Source organism: Erpetoichthys calabaricus, chromosome 9 (assembly GCF_900747795.2).
Source record: "Erpetoichthys calabaricus chromosome 9, fErpCal1.3, whole genome shotgun sequence".
Classification (NCBI taxonomy): Eukaryota; Metazoa; Chordata; class Cladistia; order Polypteriformes; family Polypteridae; genus Erpetoichthys; species Erpetoichthys calabaricus.
In genome coordinates this window covers 149393304-149421161 of record NC_041402.2, presented here as the reverse complement: position 1 = coordinate 149421161, position 27858 = coordinate 149393304, and the positions used below count along the sequence as shown (strand labels likewise).

The 27858-nt window shown below is 38.0% G+C and overlaps 1 protein-coding gene across 4 annotated transcripts in view; it reads left to right on the top strand.

Annotated features, from left to right (window-relative positions):
* The window catches only part of usp28 (ubiquitin specific peptidase 28), a 162065-nt gene that overhangs the window by 41848 nt on the left and 92359 nt on the right, over positions 1 to 27858 (top strand). For 3 of the 4 annotated variants that reach the window (XM_051932276.1, XM_051932275.1, XM_028810304.2), the window contains exons 2-5: positions 12238 to 12312; positions 13674 to 13797; positions 16818 to 16923; positions 24406 to 24571. In XM_051932276.1, coding sequence (XP_051788236.1) covers positions 12238 to 12312; positions 13674 to 13797; positions 16818 to 16923; positions 24406 to 24571 — 471 coding nt within the window. Of the gene's footprint in view, positions 1 to 12237; positions 12313 to 13673; positions 13798 to 16817; positions 16924 to 24405; positions 24572 to 27858 lie in introns of those variants that run through there. The other variant, XM_051932277.1, reaches the window with a different exon arrangement.

The following is a 27858-nucleotide window of genomic DNA, read 5'->3' as shown; positions in this document are numbered from 1 at the left end:
CGACTTGGAGCCTGTACATTGGGGTTTACCCCGGTGGACGAGAGGGTAGCCTCCCTTCGCCTTCGGGTGGGGGGACGGGTCCTAACTGTTGTTTGTGCGTATGCACCGAACAGCAGTTCGGAGTACCCACCCTATTTGGAGTCCCTGGAGGGGGTGCTAGAGGGCATACCTTCGGGGGACTCCCTCGTTCTGCTGGGAGACTTCAATGCTCACGTGGGCAATGACAGTGAGACCTGGAAGGGCGTGATTGGGAGGAAAGGCCCCCCCCCGATCTGAACCCGAGCGGTGTTTTGTTATTGGACTTCTGTGCTCATCACAGATTGTCCATAACGAACACCATGTTCAAGCATAGGGGTGTTCATATGTGCACTTGGCACAATGATCGACTTTGTGGTCGTGTCATCGGACTTGCGGCCACATGTCTTGGACACTCGGGTGAAGAGAGGGGCGGAGCTGTCAACTGATCACCACCTGGTGGTGAGTTGGCTTCGCTGGTGGGGGAGGATGCCGGTCAGGCGTGGTAGGCCCAAACGTGTTGTGAGGGTCTGCTGGGAACGTCTGGCAGAGCCCCCTGTCAGAAGTAGCTTCAACTCCCACCTCCGGCAGAACTTCGACCACATCCCGAGGGAGGTGGGGGACATTGAGTCCGAATGGGCTATGTTCCGTGCCTCTATTGTTGAGGCAGCTGACCGGAGCTGTGGCCGTAAGGTGGTCGGTGCCTGTTGTGGCGGCAATCCCCGAACCCGTTGGTGGACACCGGCGGTGAAGGATGCCGTCAAGCTGAAGAAGGAGTCCTACCGGTCCCTTTTGTCCTGTGGGACCCTGGAGGCAGCTGATAGGTACTGGCAGGCCAAACGGAATGCGGCTTTGGTGGTTGCTGAGGCAAAAACTCGGGCGTGGGAGGAGTTTGGGGAGGCCATGGAGAATGACTTTCGGACGGCTTCGAGGAGATTCTGGTCCACCATCCGGCGTCTCAGAAAGGGGAAGCAGTGCAGTGTCAACACTGTATATGGTGGGGATGGTGCGCTGCTGACCTCGACTCGGGACGTTGTGGGTCGGTGGGGGGAGTACTTCGAAGACCTCCTCAATCCCATTAACATGCCTTCCAATGAGGAAGCAGAGCCTGGGGACTCAGAGGTGGGCTCCCCCATCTCTGGGACTGAGGTCACCGAGGTGGTCAAAAAACTCCTTGGTGGCAGGGCCCCGGGGGTGGATGAGATACGCCCGGAGTTCCTCAAGGCTCTGGATGTTGTAGGACTGTCTTGGTTGACACGCCTCTGCAACATCGCATGGACATCAGGGACAGTGCCTCTGGATTGGCAGACCGGGGTGGTGGTCCCCCTCTTTAAGAAAGGGGATCGGAGGGTGTGTTCCAACTACAGAGGGATCACACTCCTCAGCCTCCCTGAAAAAGTCTATTCAGGGGTCCTGGAGAGGAGGGTCCGTCGGATAGTCGAGCCTCGGATTCAGGAGGAACAGTGTTCAGGGGTCCTGGAGAGGAGGGTCCGTCGGATAGTTGAGCCTCGGATTCAGGAGGAACAGTGTGGTTTTCGTCCTGGTCGTGGAACAGTGGACCAGCTCTATACCCTTAGCAGGGTCCTGGAGGGTGCATGGGAGTTTGCCCAACCAGTCTACATGTGTTTTGTGGACTTGGAAAAGGCATTCGACCGTGTCCCTCGGGGAATCCTGTGGGGGGTACTCCGAGAGTATGGGGTACCGGCCCCCTTGATAAGGGCTGTTCGGTCCCTGTACGATCGTTGCCAGAGCCTGGTCCGCATTGCCGGCAGTAAGTCGAACCCGTTTCCAGTGAGAGTTGGACTCCGCCAGGGCTGCCCTTTGTCACCGATTCTGTTCATAACTTTTATGGACAGAATTTCTAGGCGCAGCCAGGGCGTTGAGGGGGTCCGGTTTGGTGGGCTCAGGATTGGGTCACTGCTTTTTGCAGATGATGTTGTCCTGTTTGCTTCATCAGGCCGTGATCTTCAGCTCTCTCTGGATCGGTTTGCAGCCGAGTGTGAAGCGGCTGGGATGAGAATCAGCACCTCCAAATCCGAGACCATGGTCCTCAGCCGGAAAAGGGTGGAGTGCCCTCTCAGGGTTGGTAGTGAGATCCTGCCCCAAGTGGAGGAGTTCAAGTATCTCGGGGTCTTGTTCACGAGTGAGGGAAGAATGGAGCGTGAGATCGACAGGCGGATCGGTGCGGCATCCGCAGTAATGCGGGCGCTGCATTGGTCTGTCGTGGTGAAAAAGGAGCTGAGCCACAAGGCAAAGCTCTCAATTTACCAGTCGATCAATGTTCCTACCCTCACCTATGGTCATGAGCTATGGGTAGTGACCGAAAGAACAAGATCGCGAATACAAACGGCTGAAATGAGTTTCCTCCGCAGGCTTTCCCTTAAAGATAGGGTGAGAAGCTCAGTCATCCCGGGAGGGGCTCAGAGTAGAGCCGCTGCTCCTCCGCATCGAGAGGAGTCAGATGAGGTGGCTCGGGCATCTGATCAGGATGCCTCATGGACGCCTCCCTGGTGAGGTGTTCCGGGCACGTCTAACCGGGAGGAGGCCCCGGGGAAGACCCAGGACACGTTGGAGGGACTATGTCTCTCAACTGGCCTGGGAACGCCTTGGGATTCTCCCGGAAGAGCTAGAAGAAGTGGCTGGGGAGAGGGAAGTCTGGGCATCTCTGCTCAAGCTGCTGCCCCCGCGACCCGACCTCGGATAAGCGGGAGACAATGGATGGATGGATATATATATATATATATATAATATGGCATTCGTAGTCTGTGTCACAATCTGATTGTATGGGTGGTTACCTACCAGGTAACGCTTGTGGTTGGCCAGCAATCTGCTAACATCCGCCACGGTGCCCTCAGTTTGTGAGGAGCAGATCATAGAATGGTTGAAATAGTTTACTGTCAAATAAATGCAAAGAGTTGTGACACAGACTATGAATGCCGTGAATGTAATTACCCTGATCTACATGCTGTCAAATAAACGAACCACACGCCGTGGCACAACGTTAGGGGCATCACACTCTGGTGCTGACGTCCGAGGTTCGATTCCCGAGAGGGAGTGCAGTGGAGTGTGTACGCCTGATGAGCCCAGAATGAGGGCGAAACACGTGTCGCGTACTCTTTGCATTTATTTGACAGTAAACTATTTCAACCATATATACTGTATATAGATTATTATTATGTTTTTCACAAAGGTAACCTACTAGACATCTTAATCAGTTGGTTGCCACTTAAGTGTGCAAGTGAGCCATTACTTAATAAAATTCTGTGCAACTTGCAGATGAATTCATTTGGAACATCTTCTGCTAAAAAAATACTTTTTCGGACATTGGAGGCAAAGAGAAGAAATGGGAGAAAACCTTTATACCACAGAACACTTCATAGGCAGCATTCAGGATAACTCACACATTGCACCACCAGGGTCCTTCTTTCTGATGACGTGAGGGTGGATGGACATTCATCATGCTGTGTGCACTGACTTTAAAATGTGAAAAAGCCCAGAACCATTTAGTTGAAATGTGCTTATATTCATACCTTTTTAATTTTAAAACCAGGATTTTGCTAAGCTTTACTGTCTGCACATTTGTAATCTAAACCATAGTAAAAATTGTGTTTCTTTACAAATAAGCAACCTTTCTAGGAGTAGGAGTAGCCTCCCTGTGTGTGGACAACTAGGATCAACAAAAATACATCCTACTGTGTTGCCTATTGAATGTGATTTATTTACAATTTATTTGATAAGTGGAGAGAATACCTAAAAATAACTTTATAAAGCTGATGTACAGTATGTTTATATAGAACATTATTGATGCTTAATTTTGACTTACAAGTTACAAGTTGCCAGTCCTGGCATAAATGTCTGTCAAAAGGTGAAAATGCAACCTTGCATGAAATAAAGCTGGCAAGTGCATTTAACAGACTAGTCGATAGTATTTAGCTAGCCTATGTACTGAAAAATTGTAATAGTGTCAACTGACAAGTGCATTTAGCAGACAATTTATCTGTTCTGTCTGAAGAAATACCATGGCTCTTGCTTTTGCCCCAACACTAGTCACTTCTCAATAAGTTAACCAGCTTCACAGCACTAAAAGTACTTTTGTTGTAAGGCTAAGTCAGTGTAAGTGGGTTGGCTTGTTCTGTGTTTTATTTCCAACATGCTTCCTCTTCAGGTGTTCATGCATTAACCTAGTCCTGTTGTGGAATACCACACAATAATCAAACAGCCGTTTTCTCTGATTTTTCCCACACACAGGAGAATTTTGCCTGATATTTAGGGGAACAATCTTATGCTGAATGTGGTGCAGTTGACCCCATGATTAGCCTGCTGAAAAGCGGTACACTCATAGCGAATAAAAATACAATTTGACTATCATCTTTAGTCAATTATATTGATTAATCACAGCAGCCCTAGTTGTGAGATGCAAAATGTGATATAAAACAGACTATTAACTTTTTAATTTTGTATGGCAACAATGCGTATTACAATATACCTTTTTTTTTTAAAAAAAAAAAACATTTTATTGAATTTATTAAAAGCATGTAACATGTTATGCTATACCTTTATTCACTGTAATTTCAATAGAACTAGGGGGCTGTGCCCCCTGCTTGCTTTGCTAAGCCCGCTGTGCGCCTGCCACTTCGCGTCTCTGTCACTCGCGTTGTGAAGGGGGGGGCTGAACACACGCTAAGGAGATGCGGTCGGGTCAGCTGCTGTCTTGCTGCTGCTACTGCCAAGTTGCGTGTTCTACTTGTCGCACTGCGTGTCGATCATTTAAAAGCCTGTGCAGCAGCTGTCCTTTTATCTCACTGCCTTGTCTCACGGGACATTAAAGTGTCTCTCGCGGTGCTTTAAAGTGTCTGCGAGAAAATAACGTATCGTCTCCTTCCAAGACTTTCAAGATTTTTTTTTTTATAATAGAGAGATATGCCTTCAAGAAAGTACAAGACTTGGATAATATGGTAAGTGGACATGTCCAGCCAAAGCATCTTAATTGGTTAGAGATCTGGACTGTGACTCAGCCACTCCTGCACATTAACGTTGTTGTTTTTAAGCCATTCTTGTGTAGCCATAGTTTTATGTTTAGGGTCATTGTGTTGCTGGAAAATCAATCTTCTCTCAAGGGGCATGATTTTTCAGACTACAATTGGTTTTCCACCTAGATTTCCACTTATTTTGGTCTCTTTATGTTACCCTTTACCCTCCCCCGCCTTCCAGAGCCTGCTGCAGAGAACCCTACAGTATGAGGTTGCCACCACCATGCTTCATAGTGGAGATGGTATGTTTTTGATAATGTGCAGTCTGATAGCCAAAAGACTGTTTTGTTCTTCCTGATGCCTGTGCTTTTTTTTTTTTTAAACAGTGGCATTCTCTTTGCCATTCTTATATAAACCTGCAACTGGAAATGCACCAAGGCAACAGTTGTTGTATGCAGTCTCTCCAATCTGACTTACTGTAGCTTGTAACTCCTTTACACTTATCATAGGTCTCTTGGTAGCCATACCTCAGTAGTCGTCTTCATGCATGATCACTCAGTTTTTATGGATGGCCTGCTCTTGGCATATTCACCTTTTCCATACTCTTTCTGTTCCTTAATGATTGATTTAATTGGAATTTGAGGGATTTTCAATGACTTGGATATTTTCTTGTCCCCATCCCCTGACTGTGCTTTTCAGTCACCTTTTGACGGAGTTGCTTGGAGTGTTCTATTTGTCTTCATTGTTTAGGTTAGGCCATGATACTGACTTACCACAGGTTTGACTTTCCAGATAAGATGTATTTATACTATAATTAACTGAAACCCCTTAACTACAGACAGGTGATTGTCTTTTAACTAATTATGTGACTTCTAAAACCAATTGACTACACAAGTGATGATTTACGTGTGTCATGTTAAAGGGGATGAGCACTAATGCAATCAGTTATTTTCTTGGTTGTATTTAATTTAGACCATTATGAAGACATCTGATTTCAGTTTGACATCGAAGAGTGTTTTTCTGATCAGTGTCAAAAAAATTCAAATCAAATTCACTGTGATTTATTTGTCCCCAGTTGGAAATTTGGCATTTTACAGAAGCTAAATCTTCTTCTTCTTCTTTCGGTTGCTCCCATTAGGGGTTGCCACAGCGGATCATCTTGTTCCATATCTTCCTGTCCTCTGCATCTTGCTCTGTCACACCCATCACCTGCTTGTCTTCTCTCACCACATCCAAAAACCTTCTCTTTTCCTCTTTTTCTGTTGCCTGGCAGCTCTGTTCTTAGCATCCTTTTCCCAATATACCCAGCATCTCTCCTATGCACAAACCAACACAATCTCGCCTCTCTGACTTTGTCTCCCAACTATCTTTAACTCTGCCACCTTCAGATAAATAAATAAATAAATAAATAAATATTATTATAAAGAAACCCTTTCAAAACCTCATCAGAATGACTAAAAAGAAGAAAATGTCTGACTTGGCTAAAGTTAAAAAAGCACTTCAATTCATTATATAGGTGTATTGCCATTGGTTTAAAGGAGACCCAGTAGCGTTTAACACATTTCTGCTGAATAATGTGTTAATTGGAAGTACATAATGTTAGTGACTGAGAGAGAGAGAGGATGTGCAGCATTGTTTATAATGACACTCATTTTTGTTTCATTCTCTCCTTGGCTACTACCTCCAAGGGGTCCAATAGAGTGTCCCATAACTGAGCCTGCCCTCTTTCATATTAGCTTGTTGATTCGGTGGGCCTCTCTTGAAGAGAGCTTACCAGCCCAGCACACCACAGAATAAAAATTGCATTGGCCATCACAGAGTTTTAGAACGTACTGTATAATAGATGTCACTAACCACATTAAAGGAGTGCAGTCTCTTAAGAAAAAAAGTCTTGCTTTGCCGTTTCTTATATATTTCCTCAGTGTTACAAGACCAGTCCAGCCAGTCATTGATGTGGACCCTGTGTATATGTAACATTGCAGCAACCTTCACTTCTACTCCTTGAATAGTGACTGGACAGAGGCACTTTGGTGTGGCAAAGTCAATAACCAGTACCTTGGTTTTGCTGATGTTAAGTTACAGGCAGTTCTCCTTTCACCAAGTTCCCCAACTAAGTCCTACACTCTGTCTCATCGTCCTTGCTAATACACACCATTAGTGCAGAATCACAAAATGTCTGAGGTGCACAGTGTGAATTGAAAAAGAGTTATGAATGTTCCTTGTGGTATGCTGTGCAATAATGTAATGTAAAAAAATATTTCTAAGTGGGTGAACACTTTTTATAGGCACTGTAATTCCAGTATCATTGTCTTTCATTTTACTTTTATTATCTTAGATTTCCCATGTGCTATCATTAGCACAATAATTTGGTCATGTATCATACTTTTTTCTTTTGTGATCTGTTTATGCCATGTTAATCTTATACTATGAACTTTCCTTTTTTTGTTGTTAGTTAATATCTTTACCAATTTCTATACTTTCTCTTTACTTACCATTTGTTTCAATTTAATAATTCTAATTTTCACCTTTTATTTTTGTATACTTTGTTGTTTTAACTAAACTCCATTTCTAAACTCTAAACTATATTTCATGTTTTCCCTGAACAGTATGTTTTTTTAAGTAAGTGACTACTATTCATATCTTATCTTGTTCTCTCTTGCTGTCAGTACCCATAATGAATGAATGAACAATCAATAGGGAACTGTAAACTTTGTATTTGTTGTTTTTAATTACTTCATAATTTGTTTTATTTCCAAAATCCCCATGCGTTTACTGCTCTTTCCTGCCTTTCTCAAGAAGCTGCCAACACAGGCTCTAACCTGTGTTTCACTGAGTTAATCAAAGCTGTTTTGATAATGGATGGATTAATGGGTCTGAATGTTACCTTTGCCTTTAAACATTTCGGCTTTATTTTCATCTACCTTTAATTTTATTACATTTGTATATAAGACTAGACACAGACAGACTAGAAAGACAAACATATATGCTCGTTGCTTACTGGTTATTTAGAGTTCTAATTTATTTCGGCACAGAGAATTAATTTTTGATACCAAATCTTTATAGATGATGTCTGATATTGTGTGGAGCTGTTTCATTGTTGTTTATCTGGGTTCAAGTGGAGGATTCTTTGTGTGTTGGAATGTACTCTTTTTCTTTGCTTCATGATCCCTTGTCCATGGTATGCTTTGCCTCCCCTGCTCACCTTCTGCTGTCTTCTCTTCAACTTCATGGAAAAATGTATGTCTTTATGGCACAAAAAAGAAGCTGAAGCTACCTTCTTGGAGCAAAGGCTGCTCCTCAGCAGAAATGACTCAGTACTTAGCTTGACACACTGGATCTTGGCTTTCATCTTAAGGGAAGAATGGATCACCTTTACAGCTCTCCAGGATGAGAGCGGCTCAATGCTTGTATGTTTCTGAGAGAAAGATTTTAGAATGTTATACTGGAGAATCTGCACAGTGTTCCTCTGGGTAGAATCCCATAATTCTCTTGGAATCCCTCAAGGATTTCAGTGAGTGTGTCTCGAGAGAATACCTGAACTTTTCTTAACTTGCCATTCTCTGAAAACCCTGTAGGGTACAGCTAGTTTATAAGTAATGTAGTGTAAGTAATGTTGAACCTTCTGATTGGATTAAAGTCACTTTTAGATACAAAATCGGTGTCTTCTAATAGGCGAGTTATTCTGTCCATCCTAGTTGTCATCCCTTAAAGTAAAGGTATTTGTCCTACCTGGAATCTAATTGTGCACTTTTTTTCTGGATAGAGGGCCTCGGCAAATATGTCAGGTCACCTCTGTGATCAGATGAATAGCAGGTAGATCCTAGTTTAGCGACTTTCTGTAATTTACAGTAGCTTGGAAATCTATAGTATGTTGGGTTTTTTCTGCAGCTGGAGGTCTGCTTAATCTGCTGCCTTCACAGGCCTTGTGTGCCCCTAAGGCCTAGCAGAATCAACAATGCCAACTTTGTCCTACTCATAACATTTTTTAAAGAAGTACCCAATGGAGAGTTAAAATCAATGTTATATTTCATAATACTATTGTTGTCTGCAATGTACTGTGATGGAGAGCAGGTTGTAGTACTTTGCTTATACAATATAGTATCAGAGTAATATAAATATGAAAACATGCTTATTTACTGCATAACATGTCACAGAATGTGGTAAGAAGCTTATTTCCTCTTATACTAATTTCTGTGTAAGTTCACTACTTGCATTTTTTTTATTTTTACCTGCTATGATTTCAAGCAACAGGAGAAGTGGGCTGATGTGACAGAGGCTCACGCAAATTGCTATAGCTGCCACATGAGCCATGTCTACAGGCAGCATCATGTACAAGCCAATGCCATGTGTGCAGCACTGTCAGCACTTGGATGAGTAAAAAGTATACAAAATATACACACTGATGTACCATTTCTCAGGGTAAATTTGCAAAATTAAACTAATCTGTAGTTGAAGTCATGTAGAATGTTTTTCTGATGCAAGTTAGATGAGATTTATCATTAGCCAGTGCTTTTCAACGGGAGTTTTTGAAGTTTCAAAAATGTGTATAGCACAGATTCACAAGATGTAACCAACAATATTTGAAGAACTTCTTTGAAAAATAAATGTGCCATCTACTAAAAATGCAAACATTGCTGTGGTCTCCATAATAATAAATTCAGTTTTCTATATATGCTGTCTATTCAGTCGGTTTGAGATTAAAATAAAAAAATGGAAAAGGTAATGTCTGAATATTTATTGTACATATGTATACAAACAAATGTATAATTTCTATACAAATTTCTATATAAATTAAATGTCTTTATGTGGCATTGCTTTCCACTATTAGTGGATACATTTGAAGAGAGATGGCTGTGCTAGATGGGCAATGGCTAGTCGCCTTTTGGAATTCAGAATATATTGAAAATGTAAACAGTAAATGTGGTTTGTCAACAGGTAAGCAGATGCTTGTAATTGTTTAGTTCTGGGATTATATGTTATGCAAACTAGCAGTGTGTTGTGGGAACTTTTATATAGGTGTTTCAATAAAACCACAAGGAACTGGATAATCTGCTTATTGTTCTGAAAGGTTACCTTCTAGCATTCCTTTCCTACTTTCATGGTAGCCATTTTAATGAAAATTGTAAACCTTGCCTGATTGCCAGCTGTGAGGAGGAATGTCTGGGTGCCCAGCTATCTGTTATATTAGGAAAAAGTACTTACATAATCAAACATTTAAAGAGAAATAAAACATCCAAACAAGGAATATCAGGAAACATATTTGTCCATTTGTATAAACTAAATGTATATTTGTTAAATTAATTTCAAATTAATATAATTAGCTGAAGATTTTTAAATTCACACCATGAAGGCAGAGACTCGAAATAATCAAAATGTGCGACCACAGAGTTCCTGCAGGATCTAGTAATGTTATGTCTTTCATTATGCTACCAAAAACATGTAATGGAACTACATATTCTTTTATTTGTTGTTTTTTGTAGTTTAACTTTGTAGTTCTCTTGCAATTATCTTTCTGAAGTGTCATTTTAGGGGAATGTTGACTCAAGAAAGGATCACATCAGAAATGACGGTGTATTTTTATAGTATACTTAATGTAAATGAAGGTTTAAATTTGCTTTTGGGCACTGCTTTTTGTTTTTTTGTTTTTTTATACTTACTGCTTTCACTGCCTGGAATTGACACACTTCTAAATGTGTTATGCGAAAGATTTGTTAAAACTACATGCATATTATTTTAAGAATGAAAAATTAATCCACAGTATGAAAATATATTAAACACATATGTATTTACCATATTATTTTTTAAGCCTAGTTAATTCTGAGCGGGGTTGCAGAGTGCTGGTGCCTGGCCTGTCAAAGCAAGCTTTGGACTCAAGAAGAACAATAACCTGGACAGGGGGTCAGTCCATCGCAGGGGAATACACTCAGATGCAAACACCACACACACACACACACACACACCGTGCACCCAATTTAGTGCTGCCAATCTACCTAATTTACATGTTTATATGTTCTCTGTGTGTGTATGTAAAATTATGTTTACTTTTTCTGTCTTATAGAAAAAGGTACATAAACTATGATATATGATGAACTATGATATAACTTGGCTTAGATAGATGTTTTTTCTTACAGAAAAAGTGACATAGCTTATAAATTCTGATCTTTCAGTTCATGTTTTCAAGAAGGACAAGTTCTTTAGCTAGTTATTAAGCTTCTTGTGTTTTATACTGTGGCATTCATTTGCTCACAGAGTGTTTTTTTCCTGTGTGTGTGTGTGTGTGATTGAGGGGCAGTTCTGCACTTTCTGGCTGCATTTAGGAAGAAACGTATAATACGGTGCTAGAAGTTATCCTTCACAGGGTTATCTTTTAGTTACAGTTACACCAATACCATAATATGTTAGCTGGCTTTCTCCTGTCTATTAAGTTACAATTAATAGTCCTTGGAAGCAAAGTAATACTTATGATTAAGTTGATTGATGCTTTGTTTTTTTCTTTGTCTGCTCTCTCCTAATTAGCAGTATTACCCCTGCTGGGTCAGCTGGTGATCAGTCAGCACCCATGCAACATGGACACATGGTTTATGTAGGTCTCTCTGTCTATTGCCTGTGTACTTGCTGTTCCTCAGCAACTTGTACTAATGGCAACCTTGTCCTGACTCTAATACAGACAATTATTCAATCCATCTAGTCCAGCACAATCACTCTCTGGAGTAAAGGGATTGTTTCATTCCCTGTTGTAGCCACTACTTTTAAGATATGGGTTCTGGCTTTGGTCAGCCAAAGTTGGCCAGGCTGAGCTGGAACATGATGAAAAGAGCAGTTAGATAGGGTGTGGTTGATGTTTTTAAAGGAAGGAATAGAGGTCTTGTCATTGGCTTCTTGGGTGTACATAAGCCCATCCTCTTGGTCATCCACTGGTGCAAAGTTCTGTCCGTCTATGTTGCTTATCCTTGATGTATAGTCCTTTGTTCAGAACATGGGTATCCAACTTATTTTATCAGATAAGCTACATTCAGGCAAAGAGCCCTGTCAACCAAATGGAGACTTTTCAGCTGGCAATAGCAGTGTCTGGCAGCAGCTTGCTAAACCAGGATTTGAGTTCCAGCTTGGCAAAACTGATAATTCCAGTCTGTTATACAGTGTCTCACCTAATGTATGCTTTAATGTGTCATGTCCCTTGCCCTGGGATTTTCTGTTTTGGCGTGTTATTTTTTTAAAATTTTCTTATATATGTTAAATTCTGTTTTTTCAGCAACAGTTCCTAATTAACCAGCTGCGGGAAATCACAGGAACACAAGACATCCGAATTTTGCAAAAAACACTGAAGGTATGTGCAGCAATCAAAACTTCTTTTCACTTATACGTAATTTTTGTTAGCAGTAATGATCAATTTGTAATAATATTTGTTGACCATATTCAAGTTTAGACATTTAATGTTTATTTTTAGTTTTTTTTTTCTATTATGTATTGTTTTGTACCATATGAAAAACTAAGATGAAATATGATATCCTGTGGTTTTGCCCTGCTGATTTAGCATACAGTATAAAAAGTAAACTAAAGTTAGGTTCATTAAACTGAATATTTATAAAATCACCAACATGTACAGCATGTGTTTCATTGACATATGACAGCTTTCAGTGTTTGTACCACAATAGCATTTGAAAGTAAGTGCTCATTTCTACACATTATTATTATTATTAATCATAGTTATTTTTTTATGGGCAGTATAGTGGTGTAGTGGCTGGAATCAAATTGCAGTGACCACAGTCAATGACACTTTTGCATTGTCTACCCAGTGTCTGCATTTTTTTTTGTTAATTTGTTGTATTTTCGTATTCCACTGTTTTAAATTACTGCCATGGGGTGAGTGCAGGTTTGTACATTTGTGTGCTCCGCAATAAACATGAATGCCATCTTGATGTGTTTACTGCCTTTAACTTGATGCTGTCAAGTTAAGCTCTGAATCTGATTTTGCCATTTGAATGTCCTTCCATGGTTAAAGGCAAGACTTTAAAATGTACCAGCTATGGAGAATTTTCTGTGTAAAATACTTTATTATAGCTTACAATTTAAGGTGAAAAACTCTAAAAGGGTGTCCTGTAACTAAGACTGATAAAAGTTGGTATGTTGAATTCAGGTTTGGTGGTTTAAGCCTTATTTCACTACAGGATCAGAGAAGTAGACTGAAGAACTGTTTAAATATGGCAGCCTTACACATAATAGACTTTCTACCATGGCAACTAGAGGCAAAGTACAACATGAATACATATTGAATTAAACAAGTATTGTTAAAAGACATTGCTATTCAGGAAATTCAACTTCTAATCTGTCATAATAAATATCTGTGGATGTAGTTTAGTAAATACATTTAGTAAGTATTTGCTCAAATATGGAACATGAGACTTGGTGAAAATAATATTAAGACCTAGAGATGTATTTTTATAATTTACTACATTATACATTGTAGTGAAAAGTCAAGCAAAATGACACCTTTTATTGGCTAACTAAAAAGATTACTACATTCTGGCTAACACGGTACAACACCCTATTACTACATTATACATTGTAATTTAGAACTCTGACAAGAATTACAGATGTACAAAAGACATTTTTTTCTTTGTTTGAAAAATTGTAGAATGATAGTGTGATATTTGCAATACATTTTTTTGTGACTTGATGTTCTTTCAGGCCAGTAATTGGGATGTAAGTCAAGCCATCAGCCTTCTTACTGCCCAGGAGCCAGAGACCGAGGTCACTGCAGTAGAACCATCAGCCACAGAAGGAAGTGCAGTTGGTAGAGATGTGGAGAAAAGTAAGTCAAGATTTATGAGAAATTATTTTCTTGAAAGCATTAATTAGTATCTTAATTCTTATACTTGATTAACACTCAGTATTGCACATTTGTTTAAAATTTATTAGAAAACTAATGATTGAAACCATGGCAAAATTATTTCTCATTGTGCTATTCTTCTGTTCAAATTAACTTCCGTGGCCTTTCATGGTCCATTCTAATGTTGCAGTTGATTAGGAAATAAACATGGTTTAAAACAAGCATCAATTCCACTACTAAAATAAAGCTTGTGTTATATGAGCCTAGAAATTCTTGCTTGTTTGGTCCCTGTTGTTGCTGGCTTTTTCTGATCAAACTTGAGTACTGATTTAGTTGAAGACTTGAATACTTAAAAAAAGTAGCACAGAAAAAAAAAACACTTGCTATCTGAGAAGGACTTTTACATGCTACATTGACCATACTAAATTGGCATAACAAGTAGGACCACTGTTTGTTTTTGATAATAGTACAACAGAATTACAGTTTATTTAAAACCACAATGGAATTGCAAACACAAAATGTTATTTTACAGTATGAACGTAAAGGGTAGACTGTGCCGCAAGAGGATAATGGTTTGTAAAGTAGGAATTAAAATCACACATCGTTGTGACTAACAGATGTAATGCTCTGTGATAATTCAGACTGAATGTCTAATTGTAAAATTTACATATAATAAGCTGCTTCTCAGAACAGTCCTTATCTACAAAATATGGACCCCCAACCCAAGGCCTATTTAGTAAATACTGTTGAAGTGAGGTTCAGCCTAAGCTGTACAGAAAGACTTCAAAGAAGCTTCTTCTGGCCCTGATGAGCTTATATCCAGTGGACATCATACAGTATTCAAAATTAAAAATCAATATATTGACACCCTGCAAACCCAGCATTTGTAAAGCCTGACTCATGGTGCTGTAGAGTGGCCCAATGTTGCATGTTTCTTCATGATTAATAATTGCGATCAACAAACCATTTTAAACATTGATGCAAATATTCAGAATTCAATTTTAAGCCTATTAAACATGGAGCTGCTGGCATCATAACTGGACAAAGAGAGCTAGGAAATAAGGACAAAAGGGGAGACATCCGGGTGAAAGTAGAACACAACAAGTGTTAGCTCTACTCCTGATTAATGAACAGTTAATTACCAGCATTAATTAATATTAATTAATAAACTAGATGACATTCACGTAAAACCTTCTAAATAGAAAACAGTTTTATAACTATATATTGCCAAAATTCTCATTTTCTTCATCTCCAAGCTGTTTTGCTGCAACACACAAACAAAAATTTATTGGCACACAAAGTTAGTTGCACACAATGTCAGAAACAAGAATAGCAGCAGACATCTCTTCACACCATTCACAAGCAATGACCAATTAAAGCTATAGCACAAGCTGAATTAATCCTTTGCCAAAAGCGAAGTGTGTGGGAGTTTCATTACTGCTGAGTGCAAAACACTAAAATGCTTTCTGATTCATGTTTTTTATTTTTCTTCTATATTTCATACCCATTATATAAAGGGTTATAAGCTATTTTGGCAATAATAACAGCAACATAATGAAAAGGTGACTGCCTCCTGTTTCAATTTAAAAGCAAAAACATAATGGTATAAAATAATGATATACAGTAAACATTAATTTGATATAACTGCAAAATTTAAAGGAAAACAAAATAAAAACATGTAGTCTAGATAAATGTTTTCCCAATAAGTACTTTAAAGGCTGTTTTGGATCTCATCCCATAGGTTTTGGATCCCATTGTTATGGGCTCTGTGCTGACAATGTCAGAGAGTTTAACCACATCATAGGAGGTTGAATCCATTACGCAAAAGTGCTAACCACTGCATCAACATGCCACTTGCACTAATGTTTTATAATTTAAAATCTGTGATGTAGACTTTTATATCATAAACGGTCTGTGTATAATGGTAAACTTCTCATTTTATACTTCAATATCTTAGTTTTCTGAATGTCTTTATCAGGTTCAGGGTCATGGCAGTCAAACCCCATTCTTACATTATTGATTGCAAGTCATGAACCAGCCCTGGATAAGACATTTCATTTATCACATTTCAGTTATTTGCCTCCATTTAGCTTTTTAGGAAGTTCATTATTTAATTTTTAAAAATTCTTATATAATTGTATTTCATTTTATTCCTTTATATATATATATATATATATATATATATATATATATATATATATATATATATATATATATATATATAAAGATTAAGTAATTCACTTTTTCATGTACTCGTATTTTTAATTGTACCTTGAGCCACTAGATGGCGATCAGTACTTGAAAATTTTTACTCTTGTCCTGCGTAACTGCCAATGGTCTTTCATTCCTTAGAAGAATGAATTAAACCATTGTGCATTTTAAGCTAACTGCACAGTTATCATGTTGAATGTCTTTTAATAGCTATATTTTACTTTTGTAATTGTCAAAAACAACCTCATGAACCAGTAAAAGCAAAAGCAGACTGTTTAATTAACAACCTCTACCTTTTGTTCTTATTTCAAAGAAGATCTATAAGAAAATACTTGACAGATTGGCATCACTTGTAGACAGTATTTTTCGAAAAAGATTTTGCTGTCACAGGCTTGTATTTTGAACAGAGTAATCGCTACATAATCACATTGTTTTCAGTATCTCTATTATAAATAAATTACCTTAACTTTTCTCTTTTTAGAATGAAGTCCTCATTCTCACTTCTTTTAGAAATTTTGCTATTATTAATAACAGGATTTGTTTTCATTTTAAAAAAGCTTTCATTACCATACAATTTAACAAACCATTTATGAAGCCTCATGGATACAACGGTCCAGAATTAAGTGGTGATCAACAGTAAATGTTTAAAAAGGTAATGTTTAGTTGTTATAACAATTAAAGTAATTTATTTTGTACAAACCTTTAATTAGTATTCAAGTCTTTGTATAAAGACAATGATGTGTATTTTCTTATGTGTTATTTATTTTAATGTTAGCTTTTTCTTTTCTTAGACAGCAATGATGTTACTCATAACGATAATGATGATCTTCAGGCTGCCATACAACTGAGTTTACAAGAGTCTTGCTGTGCTCAAGTGGAAGAAAGAGACTTAAACAGGTATGGTTCTAGAAAAAAAGTTTATAAAAAATAAGTTGGAAAAAAACAATGAAGTTATTTATGACTTGCCTACAATGAAGACTCTTACCTCTTGTGCATACATTTGTGCCCTGTGTTGTATTCACTCTGTATATGGGATTTATTTTTATAAAAAAAAAAAAAATCCCTTGGAAAAAGTGTACCCATTCGTTTTGTATGTTTTTTCCTTTTTATTTAATTCAGTATCCTTGCTTTATGTGTTTTTTAAATTAGTTAGTGATTTAGCCTGGGGCGGCATGGTGGCGCAATGGGTAGCGCTGCTGCCTCGCAGTTAGGAGACCCGAGTTCACTTCCCGGGTCCTCCCTGCATGGAGTTTGCATGTTCTCCCCGTGTCTGCGTGGGTTTCCACCGGGTACTCCGGTTTCCTCCCACAGTCCAAAGACATGCAGGTTAGGTGCATTGGCGATCCTAAATTGTCCCTAGTGTGTGTGTGTGTGCCCTGTGGTGAGCTGGCCCCCTGCCTGGGGTTTGTTTCCTGCCTTGCCCCCTGTGTTGGCTGGGATTGGCTCCAGCAGACCCCCGTGACCCTGTAGTTAGGATATAGCGGGTTGGATAATGGATGGATGGATTTAGCCTGCAGTGTTAGTTGACCTCAAAAATGCCTTAAGATGTTTCCCATTTTAGCACTGAGCAAAAGCTAAATCTTAATTGATTTAAGTATTATACAGTCTATACATTGACCATGAAAGTATTAATTTCTCCATGTACAGTATTTATTTAGATTAGGGTAGTGCATCTGCCTTTGGTCTCTTCGGGATCTTGTTCACAGGGAGATATAATATGAATTACCAATAAATCTATGGAGTGGCAGCGGTTTTGTGAAGGTTTTATACTCCGCTATGAAGACAAAATAGGCACATGTATATATTCTTGGCCACAGCCATGGTCGTGAAGTCTAGGTAAAGAGTGGAAGAAACAGATCACAAGTACAAATGGCTGAAATGAGGTTCTAGGGTAGGGTTGCTGACTCTCCATGATAAGGAGTAGAATTTTGTAATAACAGAGTGACTTGGAGTAGGATAGCAGTTTCTCTGAATTGAAAAGAGTCATTTTAGATAGCTTGAGTATACTGTAAAGATGCCAATCTGTGTGCCCTCTAAAGCTAACAAATTAGCCAGATTTTAAGTTTGCAATATTTTTGAAAGTTGGTTAAAAATTGTAGGTGGTACATGTATTTATATTTATATTATTATTAGGCCTTGGAAAGTTAACACATTTGTTTTTGAGATTAATGTGGCTTGTTTAGGGTGTTAAAAAATACTGTCACATCCAGGGTCGGCAATGAGGCAAACGCCTCAGGAAGGCATTTTCATTTATTTTTCTTTTAACATTACAAAGCAGTAATACAAATAAGTGTGTACCTATATAATTACACACACATCCAGTATTATATTTATATACTAACTTTAAAAATTTTATGATACAAAATTTTCATTTAAACGTTTAACATTTCATATTACGGGGTTCACAACGATACACCACATGTGAGTATGTAGCACTGGTGTTTATTCTCTTGACTTGTACATACTGACATAAGTGCAGGGGAATGGAAGGAATGGGGGTGTTTATGGCAGTCCTTGTGCAATGCTAGAGAAAAGTTATCAAGGTGAAAATTACGCTCTTTTTTTCATTTCATGTCTCTGTACAAAGATTGAATCAATGTCATATCACATAAGTGCTAAATAAATCTTTCAGTGGCACTAAAACCAAAATAAGTCTCTAGTACCTCTGTATTTAACTCTCTTGTCTGCCAGCCAGCTGACAGTGCTGACTGCCCTAATATAATGACAAAATTCTTTGAATACACGTAGAATAATTATGCCTACACGATTCAATTTTGCAGTATCTTTGCTAATGTATGCAAAGAATGCAACATATCCATCCAAGTAATGCACAGTGTCAGTTTGTAAGCAAGATACCAGCTATTGAGACCATTTTAGGGTGCCAGGAGCAAAGGTGTAGATAGAGAAGTGTTTTCCAACTGTTTTTTCTGTTTGTAACCCAAAAAAATCCTAAGGCACACCATGATTCTACCAACCACAAAAGCATTAAATCTACACATTTGCTAAACTGTCTGAAGGGGAGAGACAGGAGCGGCAAAAAAAAAAGAAGCAACTCAAAGATTGCTGTTCACAGACACAGCACTTAGTGAGCACTTTGGACGCATTTTCCAGCAGCTTCATCTCTTTGCCCACTCATAAAGGTGGACCTCTCTATGCCTCACTTCACTGACCCGGGGTGATTGGCAACTCATTTGCCCTCTCTCCCAAATCTCTGCAAGAGTCGCTGGTGAAGATACAGCCAAGTAGATGGATGCATGAAACATCTCCTGGGTGCTAAAGTGCTGTGTTAGCTGCTTTTATATCGGCTTCTCCAGGTGGTTCCGTCCTCCTCAGACTGGTCTCGACTACTGGAGGAGCATGTCTCTTTCAGGTCTGGACCCAGGGGCACTACACTGTTATTTCCATGGCACACTAGTTGAAAAACACTTGTGTAGAGTATAATCATCAAGTTGTTGATGGTGATGAACAATTGAGCATAGTATTTGCAGAGTTTTAACACAAGTTTTAATGTATGCCCTGTGGAAGATAGATGGCACTATAACATGCTAACCCGACACTAGAGGCACAAGTCCAAAAGCACACGTGAATTTATTTATATAAAGTGTCCCCAACAGTCCAATCACACACCTTCATTTCTTTACTTTCTTATCTTCTCTTTATCTGTCAGTCCTTTTCTTTTCTCCTCCACTCCTCCTCAACAAGCTGTATCCTCCCACTCTCGACTCTGGCTCCCAGAGTGGTGACTGCTGGCTCCTTTTTATAATGCCCCTGGAAGTACTCCAGGTGCTCGTTGATCATCTTCTGGCAGCACTTCCAGGTGTGGTGGAAAACCCGCCCAAGAGGGCTCAGCAGGTGTTGCAGAACCCCCTGGCGGCACCCCCGGATCCCAACAGGGCTGTAGATAACTCCAACTCCCATGAAGCCCTGCGGGAGTCAGAGGCACCGCTGCAACCCAGGGGTGCTGCCATCCAGTGTTCCGGGGGAGGTAATGTTCTAACCACACTCGCTCCCTCGGTCCTCCCAGCGTGGAGGTGTCCCGGCTGGGCAAGGACCCCAGCCGTCCGCTACAGCCCATTTAAGAGATGCTCATTCTTTCAATTAAATTGGTCTGTAACAGTGCATTCAAAGTGAACAGTCATTACAATCGCTTAATTTTTACTTCTGTCTCATATACTATACCAATTTGATAATTAATACTTTGGCCTCATTTTCTTATTGCCCTCTTTTCAACTTGCCTTTTAGGAAGGCATTCAAATTCAAGTTGTACTTCTTCAAGTAGTATTTTGTTAAAAGTTCAGGTTTAAGGTCATTGTTTAAGTTTAAACTATGCAATTAATTTTTTTACATTCTACATTAAATTTGTGATTCAGTGTTTATTTACTTCATGAATTTATTTATTAATTTTATAATTACATGGTTTAATGTTAGATGCAGTTAATCGTAATTAATTACATACATTTATGTGATGAATTAGTTAATTTTTTTTATCGATTCCCATCCCTAATTATTATGAGTAATTTTACTTTTTTATTATGACCCATTCAATGTTGCATTAAAACACTTGAAATCACAACCCTTCACACAAACGTTATTCCCTGTATGTACAAAGCACAGTAATCAAAGAGAAGAAGAGACCTAAGGAAATTTCACAATTCTAGAAATGTACAATAACAAAGCCATGATTGCTCAAATTGTCATTAATGTTGCTTTTTTCAGCGATACTTTTTTTGTTCCTAGAGGCCAGAAGACCATAAATAAAAATGGAGGCACTGTGAGGTTTATACTTGTTTCACAAAAAGAAATGACTTAATGTACTAGATTTTGTATTGTAATGAAATTAAAGTATTGTATTATCTTGGGTTTTATTGAACTTGCCAAGTCTGTTACTAGGCTGGTCTACTCTGGCACTTTAAGATTATCACACATACAGATACACATACACATAGTGATCATGTAGACAAAGTCCCAGGCGAAAGCCTAATTGTCTGTCACCAAGCAAAATTCTACTTAGAACCCCCTCATTTTCACACATAGATATAATACGGCTCCATTGTCTAATTAAGGATATCTCACAATATTCTGTAGGAGTCTCCGCTTAAGAACTTACTTATCACCAGCAGAGACGAACATATGGGTGTCACTGTGACACAATTAAAAGTGCAACTGTTTTGATTCCCACTTTCAACTAAACCATATGCCTGGTTTTTACCACGGTTGTCTATTCTTTCGAGGAGTGACCTGTTAGCCTTGATAAACTCTATGGACAGGGAATGTGGCTGCCCCCATACAGGTGTCTTAATTTTCAATTTATTATTTGAATCATTCTAGATATAAAGACAAAGTATAGAAATTTAAAAGCAATTTGATATTTATTAAAAGAATAATAATAAAAATAGAACAAGAAATTAGAAAATAAGATTGATAGTAAAGCCTGGATATATATCATCTTTAGAAAAGATCTTGGGTTTTAGAGTGAACCAGAACGTGAACTTTAAGAGAAGGAAAGAAGAATTTAAAAATCTCTTTTTTTTACCAGTATAGATCTAAAAGCAGAACAATCATAAAAAGTATTTTATGAATCTGTATTTTTAAGAAACATAAGGCTGTCCTATTCATCATTACGAAAAGGTTGATTGTGGAATGGTGTGCAACAGCATGTATAAAATACCACAGTATTACATAGTACTGTCTTGTCTGTAGTAACAAGATTTACCCTGTGGTCTGAATTGTGGATACCAATGCCCCAGTGCAGTGATGGGGACACTGTGCTGTGTTAAAAAAAAAAAAAAAAAAAATGGTACTGTCTCTCTGATGAGATGTAATTCCAAGGTCCTGACTCTCTGTGGTCATAAAAGATCCTTGGGCATCCTTCATAAAGAGTAGGGTGTATCCTGATGTCCAGGCTAAATTGCCCACCACAGCGTAGCCATTCTGGCCCCCTAATCATCCCCTGTCTCTCACCACTTCACCACCTAACAGCTAATCTGTGGTGAGCATACTGATGCAAAAATGGCTCCCGCCATATCATCCAGGTGCATACTGCACATTAGTGGTGTTTGAAGTGGGTCCACATTCATTGAAGTGCTTTGAGTAGTGAGAAAAGTGCTTTATAAATGTAATTTGTTATTATTATTATTATTATTATATTGGGACAGCTTAGCGATTAGCTAAACAAATGGACTTGATGGACTAAATGATATCCTCTTATTTGTCAAATTTCTTATGTTTCTTATGTAAGACATACATAAAACATATTTTTACATGTGAAGGGCAGATTTTGCCTTTGAGTAAGACTTTTTTTTTAATTTAGAAACAGTGACATTTGATCTGACAACCCTAGCACCTACCATGCATGACTGACAGGGACAAGACCGGGAACAGATACAGGACATGCAATAGGGATTCTAGCTGTTAGGTGGCCTGGGAATTCCACAGGAGGCCCAGTAGAACATTGTCAAGAGGACAGAGAGGTCTGGTCTGTTCAACTCAGTGTGCTGCTATCTTGAGTGTGAAGCCTCAGTCTTGAAAGGTTCTTACATTGTACCCAGTTCTGCCACAACAGGTGCTATTTTAGAAATCATCTGAGAAGTGTGCAGTGTTTTAAGCAAAATAATATTAATCAGCATCTTTAAATATATTTATAATGTGTAAAAGTAGTGTTTAAAATAAAAATAGTATATCATGGTAGTGTCAAATACATTCTGATAAAGAACAATGGAGTTGCATTTCCTGACAGCATTGTAATGCTAAGAGCATCATAAACATTATCATAATACCGATTGCTAATTTACAAGCATTTCTTAAATTCCATCTTAACTAAAGTAGCATGTTAAATCCTTTGTATTTTATGTGCTACTCCACCTAGTCATTAATCGCTATATTCTTCTTAAATGGGCTTTCTCTTGTGCCAGTTGGTAGAAGGCAAGGTCTTTGTGTAAAATGCACTTCCTCTATCTTCCTAAAAAGTAATGCAGATTTTTTGCATTGCAATATACTTAAGTTATTACATATATATTTGAGAATTAAACATACCTGTCAAATAATTTACACATTTTTGCCAGGCTGTCTTTGTAATTGTTATCTATGTGAAAGGAAGCAAAATAGGTAGTGATGTGCATGATCATTGTCATCATAGTATCATCTCCATTCATCCATCTTCTTAACCTGCTTCTCCACGGTAGGGTCACAGGGCAGCTTGAGTCTATGCAGTCATTGGCCATGAAGCAATACCTGGACAAGATACCAGACCATTACAGGGTGAAGACACATTCAGACACACACCAAGACCTATTTAGCAAGATCAGTTCACCTAACCTGCATGTCCTTGGACTCTGGAATGTAACCTGAAATCCCAAAAGAAACCCAGGCACACTTAGGGAGAACATGCAAACTCTGGGATTTGAGCCCCAGTTTCGGTGTATCATATGACTTGTGTTTTTTATTTTGTTTTGTGTCTGTGTGCTTAAATAAACAACACTCTGCTGTTATCTAAAAGAAGTATTACCAAATGACTTGTGGTGCTTTTTTGTTCTGTGACATTATGGGAATAGGTACAGTAACTAATTGTACTTTATGCTCACTCATAAAGTAGCTGCTTAAGAGGGGCTTTAGGAAACATACAAAAAATTAGCTTGTACTTTATATATGTGCATTGTAAGGTCACTTGTTAATCACTGTGATTCATCATTTTTGGGAAACACGCCCCAGTTCTGGGTATGGTAATAAATTGAAGTACAACGTGGTCAAAGTCAAGGTAAACTTTGCTGTGCCTAATGCCAAATTCCATTGGTCATTTGGCATAAAAGTAAGTAACAAAAATATCAGACATAAAAAAGAGAAAATATACAGTAAAATCAAAATATAAATGCTCACCTATATTCCATAAACATGGTTTTATTGTAGCTGTCATTGTGATACTTTTTACTTTGAAACAGACTAACTGCTGAAAGCACTAGTAATTTCTGTAATCACATTCTTATTCTGTGTTATAGGATTTTATCACTTCTCAGTCTGCTGAAATAGAAGTTATAGTGCAGAGGATTAGCAGGAACATTACAAAATTGATTAAGCTTTGTTAGGACAAAGTCTGCATATTGCTATTCCATAGAGATTTGATTAACCCTCAGTGATGCTGTTCACTGCTTTAGTCATGCATTGCAGTTTAGTTTTACGCTGGGCACATGTCATTTCTAAAATTGCTACAACTTTAGTTAGTTTCTTCTTTTACTTATAAAATCATATTTTAAATTCTTTACAGCAACAGAGTATTTAAAAATACATAAGCAGTAGATGTTGAATTTTAAAATATTTCCTTCAGGCCTAAATGTCATGCGATGATAAGTTTGCAAATTGAAAACAAAATTTATATTGTCTTAACAGAGCTTTGGAAGCCAGTGTTGCTGAGAGCAAGGCTTGTGTAAAGCGGAAAAGGTGTGAAGCTTGGGGAGATAATTCTTTGAACCCTACTGATTGGATTAGGCAAAATGACTGGCCAGTGGGGATGAAGAATGTTGGAAACACATGCTGGTTCAGTGCTGTTATACAGGTAGTAATGCTTTGATACTGACTAACTCTAGGCAGCAGAGTGACATTTACTAATAAACTATAGCCAAAGCATGCCATTACTAATGCCCGGGGGGAAAAATCACACAAGTATACAGTCAATAATGTCTATATTCTACATTTAAATCTTCATTTTATGTGATTAGGTTGCAGCTTGCAAGCTGCCTAAAAATTAAGAACACATATACTGAACGTTTTTCTAGTAGCATTTTGTGCCAATGAAGTGTAGCAAATTTCAGTTTAAACATAACATACTTAAGACATCAATGAGCATATGATCACCAAAACTAGATGATTAATGATTAGAAAATTGTTCCCTGGTTTGAAAAATCTCAGTTTCTTCCTGCGAAATGGTAGTTCCAAAACTTGCTGTAAACTGCATGAATCAATTAATCCATCCTGCCTTCTGAGAACAGTTCAAGCTAGTGACGGTAGTGTATTAGTATAGGGAGATTCATTAGGCTGTTTAATACTAACCGATCATCATTTGCCTCAGAATACCTAGGCATTGTTCCTGACATGCATTTGTATAAAAGTCTTCCCCTTTACAAATTAATTCTTTTAGCTGGATAATATATCATGTAACAGGTTATTCATCATGTCAAGCTGGATAGTGACTTCATTTTACAAAATCGGGAGTGGTCTCCCCTAGACTTTCTTGTATGCTCAGATATGGGGATGGATATTTGAGGAGTAAACTGCAAAACAATGATAATATTTTTATATTATGTACATTAAAGAACCATCAACAACAAATCAAATATATAATATATTGAACAATTATTATAAAAGTAACATTGAATGAATCAGATTCGGCAGCTGCATGAATAAAAAAATATCACTTCCAGTTAGCAGAAATAGCTTAAAAGTTGATAGAAATCTACGTTTTGTACCTGATACTTGTATGCAAAATTTGGTTGACCTAAGTGAAAGCATATTCAAGTTATCATGTTTACAAACACACACACACATACAGAGAGACATCTATCATAATTCCAAAAATTATATTTTAAGACTCAGGGAGGTCTAAAACGTTCAAGATTCATCAAAATCTCAAAATCTAATTTTTGGACGATTACAATACTTTCCCTATACTTCGTATACGAGAAACTTACAAGGCAGATTAACCATCAGGGCATTCTGGGGGGCTTAGATGGAAAGAGACCTTTTTAAATTCCAATAACAATTGGTAAGGGCTATCCTCTGCCACACCCTGCTCGTGGAAACTGTCTAGTGGAAATGATGGAGCATTCCAAAATCACCAAGGAGAACCCCCCTGTCCCACTCATGGGAAGTGATCTGGTGTTTGTGTGCTGAGGGTGTTTTAATACTCTGTATCGACAAGCACTGAAATATATAGTGGAAACTGTTGTGCTGCATGAAATCACTGTGTGTCTGTACGCTTTATTGTTGAAAATAAGTTCAACTCTTTATTAAGGAACTCAATTCATTAAGTCACTCCGGGGCCTGTGTCTTAATCTAGCCTTGATTTTACTTCAATGATCTGCATATTTTACTTATATCACATTACAGGCATCAGCCAAATGATAAGTAATAATAATTATAATAATCCAATAGGAATCTTAGGAATCTTCCAATCTTAGAAGATTCCAGTCTTAGGAATAAAGTGGAACAGTAGGTTTACAGCATTAATGTGTGCTGAAAAACACAGAAGTAATTGTGTGATGCAGTTGAGTCAGCATTTAACAGTATTCCCAAAGAATGTTCCCAAAACCTTATTTAATGCATGTTAGCCAAGAATTAATGGGATGCTAGTGGATAAAGTATTCAGCACAAGTACTGTTACCAAATAATATAGGCACTTGCCAAATATTAATTAAACAGAATATCCATATAATAAAAAAGACTTTATTACCAACACCTTTCGAACCCCACCTTAATAATCCACCCCCCAAATTACATCCTCCCCCTCCACCCCCACTGTTCACTTGCTAAATATTGACACTGATTCCTGTTTTTCCTAATCATTTTCCTATGATGATGACACCTGATAGGTTGTCGAAAGCTTAGGAATAAAACCTATTTTAAGATACATGACTCATTTTCTCCCTTTGTGAATCTCTAGCTACAAATATGCAAACTGTATCGTAGACATTCACTTCCATTTGTATAAACAAATGTGTATATAACCAATTTTGGGTTTGTTTATGAAGTTTTTAAGGTGAATTTTGACTTTGAACTTAATTCTCTTGGAACGGGGACATGATGGGTAAGTTGGTTAAGTCTATATTAATATATTTCAGTGCAAAAACAACAAATATAAAAATGAATCTCTAGTCTGTATTATAATGTGCCTTTCTTCCCACTACTTACAGTGTGGCATTCAGTTAATGTGTTACATTTTTGTAAAATAACGTAAAACAAAGCATCCATAAAAAACTATATAAACAAAGCAGTCATTTTTGCAAAAAAAATGTAATAGTAATACAGTTTTAAAATGATGCAATTATTTTTGTAAAATAATCTAGCAGATTTATGAAATAATCATTTTTTTCTGTATGCCATAACAAAAGTCATGTTTCAAAATATGCAATAATAAAAATATAGATTAAATAAGTGTAAAACCACAAAACATACAAACATATTTTCTGCTGCTCATGGTACACTCAAATACAGTGACTTGACCATTGCCTATTTTGCTTTGTCATCTTGCCTACTAGCTGACCATTATAGTGCAGTTTATCATTTAGAAATATGAGTTGCCTTGTTGTTTGAAAAAGAATAATGCTTTCACTCAGTATGTATACACATGTGCAGTGTTCATGAAAAACTGTTGTGTACACTTAACGTGGTTGTTTCGAAAAGGGATTTATAGCAGAAAAATACATTGATTTATTACAAGTTCCTATGTGATTGCAGTGCACTTAGTGCATTATTTCTGAGCAGTGTGTAACATTGTTTTTTATGGATACATTTTACTGGTTAATTTACTGACAGCTGAGTGCCTGAGTGGATTTTGTCTCCCTCAGCACACGTTTTGTCCATTTCATAAAATTCAGATTGTAAAAACTTAAACATACAACACCATTATTGCAAATTCTTAATTATTTTTCATAGAAGATTTCAATTTGAAGCCAACAACAGGGGAGTAGTGGGCAGTGATGTAGTTCTGTTTCATCAGTAGGTGAAGCAATATATTGCCCCATAATGGATCCCAATAAAAATACAGAAATTGAAAAAAGGACATAAGGGCTCAATTTAAATGCTGAACACTTAAAAAGCAGACCTTTAAATGTTTCATATGGCTAG